The 10,794-nt window shown below is 36.0% G+C and overlaps 1 protein-coding gene across 1 annotated transcript in view; it reads right to left on the bottom strand.

The window, feature by feature from the left end:
* Positions 1-5,562: 5,562 nt before the first annotated feature.
* The window catches only part of PREX2 (phosphatidylinositol-3,4,5-trisphosphate dependent Rac exchange factor 2), a 288,123-nt gene continuing 282,891 nt past the window's right edge, over positions 5,563-10,794 (bottom strand). The window contains exon 40 of the mRNA XM_042973055.1: positions 5,563-8,816. Within this exon, the coding sequence (XP_042828989.1) occupies positions 8,771-8,816 (46 nt within the window). The 3' untranslated portion in view covers positions 5,563-8,770. The remainder of the gene's footprint in view (positions 8,817-10,794) is intronic.

The raw sequence follows: 10,794 nt of genomic DNA, 5'->3' as shown, positions 1-10,794 counted from the left end.
CAATTTTATGTTTATATTTAAATCTATGATCTTTTCTGAGTTAATTTTTGTCTGAGGCATAATATCGAGTTCAAGAATCATTTTTATGCTTCTGATGTCCAATTGTCCCAGCACCACTGGGTGAAAAGTCTATCCTTCTTCCATTGAATTGCTTTGGCAACTTTGTAAAAAATGTGAGTCTATGATTATCTTGAAATAATTTGAATTAAAAACGCTTGTTTGGAGGTGATAAAAATGTTTTGGAATTAGACAGACGTGACAGCTACAGAGCACTGTGAATGTGCTAAATGCCAGTGAACTGTATACTTTATAATGGTTGATTTGATGTTATGTGAATTTCACTTCAATTTTATTATTTTTTATTAAAAAATTTTTTTAACATTTATTTATTATTATTGAGAGGCAGAGAGAGACAGAGCATGACCATGGGAGGGGCAGAGAGAGGGGGAGACCCAGAATCCAAAGCAGGCTCCAGACTTTGAGCTGTCAGCACAGAGCCCCATGTGGAGCTCGGACCCACAAACAGCGAGATACCTGAGCTGAATCAGACACTTAACCGACTGAGCCACCCAGGTGCCCCTCACTTCAGTTTTAAAAAGTGGGGAAAACAAAGCTTATCTTAGCTTACTTTCCAACTATAATATTTTACACAATTCAAACAAGTTTTTCAAAGAGTATATAAAAGCCTCCTTTCATATAATCATTGAACGTATTTTCTCTGTGTTTGGTTACAGTTTCCAGGTCCCTCATTGCTAAAATTAGGGAACATCCTAATGTCTGAACTCTGAGGTAAACATTTTTAACAGTGAGTCAACATGTGGGCAGTTAGAGCGGCAGTAGTCTTTAGTGGACCTAATATTTCCTGGCAATCAATCCTTGCATGTCCTTACTCGTTCTTTGACCATCTTTTATACCCTCACTTGTCTTTATCCTTCTGAACTAAGGTGCCCTAAACCGAACACTCTATTATATCATGTGGTGATCACTGCCTTTTTTCTCTGAGCTCACAGCCCTGGAATAATATATTTTATCACTTTTCTGGCAAGGAGTTCATATATCTCTCCTAAATAAAAGCAACATAGTGAGACAAGGGCAGAATGTCTACAAACTTGCTAAATTTCTAGACAGTCTTATGCTGAAACTTCCTCTCGTGTATCCTCTTTAATTAATAGTGAAGGGGTCCACATTTACATCAGGAAAATTCCTCATCCCAAGGAATCTTGGAGATGGTTTGGGTGTTCACATTATCAAGACCTACCTTCAAAAAACCAGTGAGATGTTTGTATTAATGCATTCAAATCATGTTCAAATGACTAATCAATGTCAGTCCATGAAACCCTACACTTAGCATATTTTAAAACATGTTTTGTGAAGAGAAAATTCATCTTTTACTTTCAAGTCATCTAACTCAAGACACCCTGGACAGAGCCGTCGGAAATTACAAATTTAGTTCAGAAAACATGGCACACTGGAGCCAAGGATTAACACAATAGTGTCCTCTACTCCAACATCTGATCATATTACAGGGCTGACGTGGTTAGAACGGAGAAGACATTTGTAATCCTGTATAAAATAAGCTCTTCTTTGCCCCCTAATATCCTGAACATAGATCAATTGAAAGAGAAAAAAACTTTATATAACAACCTGCTTTTAATCCCAATCCACTGTTACTATTTATGTCAATATTCGTCCTTTCTTCCTTTAAGCCTTGATGGTACTCCGGGGCTATATTATCTCCTATTAATGTATTTACCTTTTTTCCTCTTCATGTTACCATGAAATTTCTAGAATAGTTTTACCATACCGCACTTTGCTGAATATATGTGTCCCAAGGAAATATCAACAAATCTTTTATGAAATATGTCCTACCCTCTAGTAAGTTTGGAAAACATAGCATATCACCTCTCTCCTCATGATTAAAAGTCATGATTAAAAGGTACATTAAAAGGTCAGAGAAATCCTATGATGAAAACGCCTGTTTAATTCTGTGTTTCTTAACCTTATTTTGACCACAAAATACTTTGTGTATGTCTCACTTAATAGCATCTCTAGAACACCAATATCTGAAATGCTGTTCTAAAACAAATAGGCTGTGCTTGCTGGTTCCATTTTCTTATGACTGTGTTAAGTTTTGCAAACTTGGGGAACACCAGCGATCTCCAAAAAAGGAAAATCTAGTTATTGACTTTTGTTTCCTTCAATGATTATTTCTTTTGACTTTTCTGAGGTTACCTGTGCAGTCAACAACATACATATTTTTCAAATTCCTCACTGGGATTCCATACACACACACACACACACACACACACACACACACACACACACACACATATATTTTATGTAGGTTCCACACTCACCGTGGGGCCCAAACTCCCAACCCTGAGATTAAGAGTTCCATGTTCTACTGACTAAGCCAGTCAGGTGCCCCTGTAATTCTCTATCATTGTTATAAAATAGATATACCAAATTCTTTTAACTGTAGAATTTGGGAATTATATGCATTTGTAACACCCTCAGCAACTAGGACAAGGGCTTGTACATAGTATGTACTGAATAAATCTTGGAAGATTGGCTACTTAATTCTAGAAATAGCACAAGTCTTGTATCTCCATGAAGCCCTCCTATGCTGTGGCCCATGTTAAACTTCTTTTCCTGTCCTCTTCTGGTAAATTACTGCCTCTATAACTTACGTTGGCTCATATTTGTAGATTTGTTTCATATGTGTATCAAGTTTCTCCTATGGAGCTTGTGAGCTCTTAAGGGGTAAAAATCTGTGTTTCCATGGATTTTTGTCTCCCAAACAGGTGAAAACATAATTGGTTTACTAAATTTAAACGGAAAGTAGCTAAAATGGTCATACTACATTTTACTTTATTATTGACACTAATAACACAATGCTACTATTCTAGTCTTCCACACAAAATTAAATGATATGAAATACATAAGACACTGGTCATTTTAACCATTCACAAAATATTGAATGATTGAAACTATGTTACATGTATCTTTTACAAAGGAAAAATTGACTCTTACAATAATACACTCAGGTGAAATATATCATTGCATTTTGGAGGTTATACAATGTTAAATATGAATATATTCAAAAGAATTACTGTTTATAGAACAAATTTGATATTTTACTATTTAAAATAGTAAAATACTTCACTATTTAAAATAATGAAATGTAAATTATATTCAAATACATAAAGCAACTATCAACTGAATACTTATAAAAATATTTTTTAAGCAAAAGCTATGATCTACTCATTTACTTGGCAGTTACAAAAATACATATTCATCTGAAACTCTAATAAATTTGCTTGCGGCATTAGATACTCAAATTTAAATGTATATTTTCTAAAGCATTTTACCAACTTAGTACTCTTGAATTCTTACAGTATATATACCTATAAGGTATTAGAATAGGTTTGAATTACAAATAATGTCATCTCACGTAAAAGACACAAGTGTCCATTAACACAAAAGAGATAATGTGAAAGTTTTCAAACCAAACACATCCCACACACAAAAAAAGGCCCACTGGCTGTGCCTTATACAAAGTGAATTCTCAAACATATTTGTGGAATGAGTACACGGATGACATTTATTTTGTTATCTGCACTCGAAAGTATCCAAAGCTTTCTATTTCTGGTAGAAATACCATTTGAAAATTCAATACTTTTATTCTTAACCAGCTACTTCTTCTGGATGGCCAAGTCAGGTAAATTGACTCCAGATCGAGTAGAAAACTACTGTCAGTGGTCAAAAGATGGCCTACCAGGCATGTTTCCTGTGTATTTCGACAAACCTGATGCCTATAGAACAAATATTCTATATATTGAACAACCCCGTATTTCATATCTTCATCCAAAACAAGACATGAGAATCTAAGTCACGTCTATAATGTATTATCATAAAAACAAAAAGCAAATATATATGTATATAAAAATGTATACAGAGATACAGGTATCTCTACATCTATCTTCGTAGACTTCAGATGTCTCTTCTCAGTGAGAGAAGCAGGCTATCCTGAGTGAAGTAGGCCAAGTGTCTATGGGACAACAGCTAGGGCATGCACAGGCCATACTTGTACAGTCTTCCATGCATGCAATGTGGCCATATGAATGCTGAGATCATTGTTAAAGGCAAAGGCTCGAAGTAGAAAAAAAAATTTTAAAGCAAAGACTAACTATAATGACAATTACAGAATTGCAGCACCTAGGAAGACTGTGACCACTATATGTTAAAGGAATTAGCCTGGGCCCATTTTTGGCCCAGATTCCTCTCATGACTTTTCCCCACCTCTTTTGTCTCATGTAGGGTGAAATTTTTCTGAGGCTTATCATTAAAACCTCAAAACTCTGATAGAGTACAGAATATTTTTATTAACTGGAGTTTAGATTATTCAAAACTATTTCAAAAGCTTTTGCCTTTATACTTAAGCAGAACAACTGACTATTCATTCAGCAAATTCAGCACAAACACAAGTATATACCAACACGTTAATGAATAACTACCACTGGCTTTGGGGAAGTATAATTTACTATGTTAATCCACTTAAAAATAAGTCTTTAAGAATCAAACACAGTTTCCAAAAATTCAGAAGCAATTTAGTCACATACCAAACATTAGTTTCAATATTAGTAAATACCACTAGTGAAAAAAATCTAAATATGTCCTTTAAAGTAAAATGTAAAGTAAAATGACTTAAAGTATTGATATCTATTTTAAACTTCAGTATTATTTTTTTTTAATACAAGTGAGTAAAAATGCGCCCTATAATCTGTCTTAACTCATGCTACATGGGAAAAGATCTATATGAACTAATGAAGGAATACTTCAGTACTTTACATACAAATGCATTATTGTCAAATATATAGAGTAACTAACTCTCAACTAAAAGCTTCCATGTCACTAAATATTATTTTTTCTATAAAATGTATGTGTTCAGAGGGTTGAAAATAGTTTCTTTTCTTTGTTTTTGGGTTTGTTTTTTTTTTACAGATTTTATTTTTTAAGTAATCTCTACACCCAACGTGGGTCTTGAACTCACAACCCTGAGATCAAGAGTCACATGTTCCACTGACTGAGCCAGCCAGGTGCCCCAAATAGTTTATTTTATTTTTTTAAATTAGTTAATATGTCCCTCAGGATTTTGTTTTTAACTATTTATTTTCTTGGTTTTTATAGTTAGTACCAACATTAATTTCATTTCATTCTGAACTTAGTTAACTATCATAAAATTTAAATCAATAGGGTCAGAATCAGTATCATTGTAATCTCATATATATTATAGTGTCATAAGATATTAGCGTAATTTTAAATTAAACATTGTTACTACAAGAAGAGTAACCACTGAATGCATAGGGAAGCTAGGTCACTGGAAGAATATGATTTAAAGAGACAGAAAATAGGGGCGCCTGGGTGGCTCAGTCAGTCAAGCATTTGACTTCGGCTCAGATCATGATCTCATGGTTTGGGATCGAGCCCCGCGTCAGCCTCTGCCCAGCACAGAGACTGCTTGGGAGTCTCTCTCCCTCTATCTCTGCCCCTCTCCTGATTGCTCTCTTTCACTTTCTCTCAAAACAAATAAATAAACCTTAAAAAAAAAAAAAGAGAGACAGAACATAGTGTGAGACTTCTACGATTAGAATATTAGTTCATAAAATAAAGCTTACCTCCTAAATTCAACTTTATATATCCAATAGAAGTAAAGCTAGCACAGGAATTCTTCTTTGTTTCTTTGTTTCTTGTTAAACAATAACGGAAATAGATGGAAAATTCTAGTCTCTTCAAATTGCTCATTCTGTTAACATTCTGTTAACATTATATTAAGTTTTGTTATATTTTATATTAGATAACTTTATAAGATATAATGGAATATTTAAGATGTATTGACTATGGATTACTAGTTAGCAATTATTTTTGACTTAGATCCCACGTTAAGAACCAAAATTTCTATGCATGACCTTCCCCTTTAGGTGAAGAGAAGCAAATGTCCAAACTCAGAACTTGGAAGAACTGTTGGTAGGGCTTTAGCAACATTTCAAGGAGTTGTAGAGGAGTATGTGAGCATTTAGGTAAATTCATTCTAAAAACTCATGGCCAGTTAAGTGTCCAGTGTCATGTGGAGGCACGTTATGATATTGAAAAATCATCTTTATTCATTCATTCATTGGACATTTTTTTTTTTTACTGCTACCACTGTTTTGGAATCGTAGTCAAATTTTATATGGTATACTTTTCCAGAATTTCAAAACATACCTAAAATTGTTACCTTCAATTATGAGGAATCTATTTTTTCAGATTGCAACAGCACTGCGTTGCCTCAAAATGTGTATCCAGAATGGTAAAATGCCTAGGAAATCTTATGATTTTCACATATTAAAGACATTTTATATGTTTCCATCCATTTTTTACTCAATGTAAAATGTATAACTTAATGGCAACACATGTCACAACTTTACTAACAAATAATGGGTAATATTACAACAGTTCTTACGTGAATATGGAGAAGCAGGGTGATGCATTAAGAAGGCAGACTTCCTGGATTTAAATCCTACTTTTGTCACTTGTCAGTCCTGTGGTCTTGGACGAGTCACTGGGCCCTTCTTTGCTTCAGTTCCTCAACTGTGAAATGGGGATGATGAAAAGACACCATCCCAGTCTTTGTGAGGATTAGTGAAACAATAACAACAAATAGGGATAAAGCACTTGGAGGTACCGCTTGGCACATAGTAACTACTTAAATGTTAACTACAATTTTTATTGTAATTAAAAAATGACAGGGACTGATGAGAATAGAAATCATTACTAACTTTGGAGCATTCAAGAAGTACCAAGCACTCTGAAGGTTGGTACACTTACACTACATTTAACCCTTAAAATATTAAGTACATCCTACTATATAGAGAATAGACCCTTAAAAATATGCTATTTTAAACATACTATAATTGCAGATAATTTCCTCCATGAAACATAGCAAAGTATGACTGAAGTGTTGAAGTGACCCCTTCATCCTTCTAATGAGAAGTAAGGCTTCTAGGATGGTGACTAGAAAACAGTAAAGACAATATGAAAAATACTTGATAGTTGATCAGTTTTGCTCACTCATTAGCCACAGTGAAAGTAATCAATTTTTCAGTACAGGAAAATCGCAAAATACTAATGTCATGGACCTTCAGGATCAGTTGATAATAATATCAAGAATGTTAAATCCTTGAAAGTTAAGATATACTTAATATAGGTATTTGTGTTAAGGTAATATCTTCATTAAATTCAAAGTGTTCAACGTTTCCTTTGAAAACTTTGAGTTTATCTCTTATTATATATAAGGACTTATTGCAAAAATCTTAAGTGCTTCTGTGCCAAAGAACAATTTTTATCAGCTTGACCAGTGTATGAATAACTGGTATATGTATAACACAGTATTTTTGTTATTCAATACACAACTGATGGCAGTGAAGATTTTTAATGATCATCTGAAAATCATTATCAAATTTCATAAATTAAAATGTAATAATCATCTGTATATACCTTAGTTATGAAAAGCATTTCACATACTAAATTAGTCCAAATCCATATACTCGTCACAATCACAGGAAGGGCATTTTAACTGTTTTGAGAATTATAGATTCAAAATCAATATTACTGTATTCATTACACTAAAAAACAATATTATTTTATCAACATAGAAATGATAAAAATGACGTGTATTTTAGAATGAAAATAGAATACACCTTGTGCTTCCATACATTATCAAGGTCTCTAATAGTCCTTGTACAGTTCAACAAATAATGCTTTATTTTCACTGTTGTACACATACCTTGATAGAAAAATACTCAGCACGGTGTATTCTCTTCAGAGTCTCACATCTCATACGGAAGTCTTAATAAAAGTAAGAATTTTAGGTATCTTTCTAAGTTAAAATTTGACTTTTTAAATGGACTTAAATTTCCTCCTTTACCCCACTCTCCCCTCCCGTACCTCCCTGATCTCCACCCCTCTCCACCCCTCTCCACCCCCTGGCCACCTGTGGCACAGCACCAGTACACGTGGCCCTAGGAAGCCATGCCATTTCAGAGACCAATGACAGCACCCACTTGCTGGAACTGTCCACGAGCACAAAGCAGTGCTTCCCACCACAAGCAGTGGGAAGAAAGTCTTGGTAGAAGCCTCATTCAGCTCTCTTCTCTGTTACTGAGAAATAAACCCGTAAGAAAAAGAGTCAAGCATGCTCTTCACCATTCACAAATCATACTCTCTCTGATGCAGGTAGGGGACCGAATGCCTACAATAACACCCAGTCTATGTGGTCTGTAACATTTCTGTATGATGATTTGAAAAGTGTGTCCATCTTTCTTCAGTGAAAGACTTCTTCAAGTGGAAATCTCCATTATCACATGATTCCATTCAGAGAAGATGAAAACAAACACAATGAAATAATTCTAACTAATGGGAGAGGAGGCACAATGGTTCATTGTTTACCTGGTTTTTTTTCATAAATTCCAAGGACAAAATTTACCCTAAAAATGAATAGTTAGTGTCAACACATAGATTAGTTTGTGAAGCTACAGATGGTCTGAGTGATCTCTCATCCATTTCCGTCACAAGTATCCACGTACAAGAAGAACATTGGTGATTTACTCCATGGGGAAGGAGCTAGAGAAAAAAATTTCATTTATTTATCTTGAATGAAGAATGTTTAGCCAGCATGTCTTTTGTCTAGTGTTCAGAAGCTTCTGCTTGCCTGGTTCCTTGGGGATTCTCCTCATTCTTCTCCAACAGGGGGAGGCGGCTCGCACAGCTTGTACAGCCTAGGAAAGGCAGGGAAGAGTGTGACAGCAGCCTGGCATATTGCCATTACCTGAGATGTTTCTACTGGTACAAAAAATATATTGACAATAAGTTCCTGGTTCAGGAGCCATGATCATATTGCCTATTTTACTAAAAATTACTTATGAATTAGCAAACTCCAAAACTTCAGTTCTAGTTTTCAGAAAACACCAATGTCTCTGTGTAAGTGGAGACGACTACTGATTACGCAATGTCATCTTTCCCACACCAGCTGCTTCTGCTCCAGTGCTGCCTGCCCTGACTGTTCACCTTGCTGGCAGCAAAACTGATTCTCTGAGTTCTAGGAGATGATACTATAGTGATAATTACCATCTTGTCTATCATGACTAATTTGTAGCAAAACAGCGCCTTCTCATAGGGGTCTACTGGTTTCCTGACTAGTTTTCGAAATTTGTTTCATTCTGTACCGTGTCTTGGGTGCAGTCAGTTACGAATAGGCTGATGTGGCAGAGTCCTGAGGCCTGAATCTCAAAGGCACAATTATCCGGTGTTTCCTCGGGAATATCTGCCCATCTCTGCCCACTGTCCCATTCATCTGCCAGCAGAATCAAGTGGAGATTCAAGTGGCTCAAGGAATCTACTTGAACTAGTGGAGATGCCAAGAAGGGCTCCCTCTTGACATCCCAGGTCTGGGTGTCTTGAGGCAAAGCTCGGGGCACTGAATTAGGATTGTACAAGCTCCAGAGCTCCACATTCTCCAGAACATCCTAACTCCTGAACCAAATTAAGGGGAACATAATATCTGCCAAGACAGGGACACCTGGGGGGCTCAGTCGGTTCAGTCCCTGACTCTTGGTTTCGGCTCAGGTCATGATCTCACAGTTGGTAGGTTCCAGCCCCATGCCGGGATCTGCACTGACCTCACAGAGCCTGCTTGGACTTCTCTCTCTTCCTCTCTCTCTGCTTGTCTCCTTCTCTCTCTCTCTCTCTCTAAATATTTAAATAAAATAGATGCAAGACAGCCACAGAGACCAGACAGGGAACACCCATTATTAAAAGCACAGTCTGAGAGAAGATCAGCTGACTGAGGTGGCTAGATGTTAGACTACATATACTCACAGTCCTAATAGCTCCATGGCCATGCTGGCCCTACTTGAGAGCCTCATCCGTGATCTAAAAATATTAAGTACAGGGGCGCCTGGGTGGCTCAGTCGGTTAAATGTCCAACTTTGGATCAGGTCATAATCTCTCAGTTTGTGAGTTCGAGCCCTGCATTGGGCTCTGTGCTGACAGCTCAGAGCCTGGAGCCTACTTTGGATTCTGTCTCTCTCTCTCCCTCTCTCTCTCTCTCTCTGCTCCTCCCCTGGCTTGTGCGCGCTCTCTCTCTCTGTCTCAAAGATAAACATTAAAAAAATTAAAAAAAAACCCTAAAATAATAACATTAAGTACAGGTTTCAACTTTGCTCCTTTTCAAAAGTACTCCAAACTCAGGGATAGGGGTAGCATGGTGATTCCCTTGTTTTACAAATTAAATTGAACACAGTTTACAGGAGTTGTTGACAAACTTAGCAAATTATGTTTCCTTCTCCTTCAACATTTAATCCCATGCTAATTCTAAATCAAAGGGGAAAAGAATGACAAAGTTTGAATATTGAGCTAGAAACCTAGTTAACAACATAAACTTTCCCAGTCTGGAAACATACAGGAAAAAGTTACTGCCTTTGGAGATTATTCAAGTCTGAAAGGTGCTTAATGCTTTGCATGTAATCTCCATGGAAGAAAATGAATACTGAAATAAGGACATCTCACATCAGAAAAGCTTATTTCATCTTTCCCAGAGAAAAGAATACATTAAATTGAGCTGATATAGTTCAAAGCTGCCTTTGCAGTAAAAAACTACAGTTTTGCTTCAAAATGCATTCCCAGTGCCGGAATAATGGAATGATCGGAAAGTTCTTTTCCTCTTTAATTTCGATCCTTTCATTTTCCTTACAGCAC

The sequence above is a fragment of the Panthera tigris genome, chromosome F2, assembly GCF_018350195.1.
Source record: "Panthera tigris isolate Pti1 chromosome F2, P.tigris_Pti1_mat1.1, whole genome shotgun sequence".
Taxonomy (NCBI): domain Eukaryota; kingdom Metazoa; phylum Chordata; class Mammalia; order Carnivora; family Felidae; genus Panthera; species Panthera tigris.
This window is presented reverse-complemented; position numbering and strand designations above follow the sequence as displayed.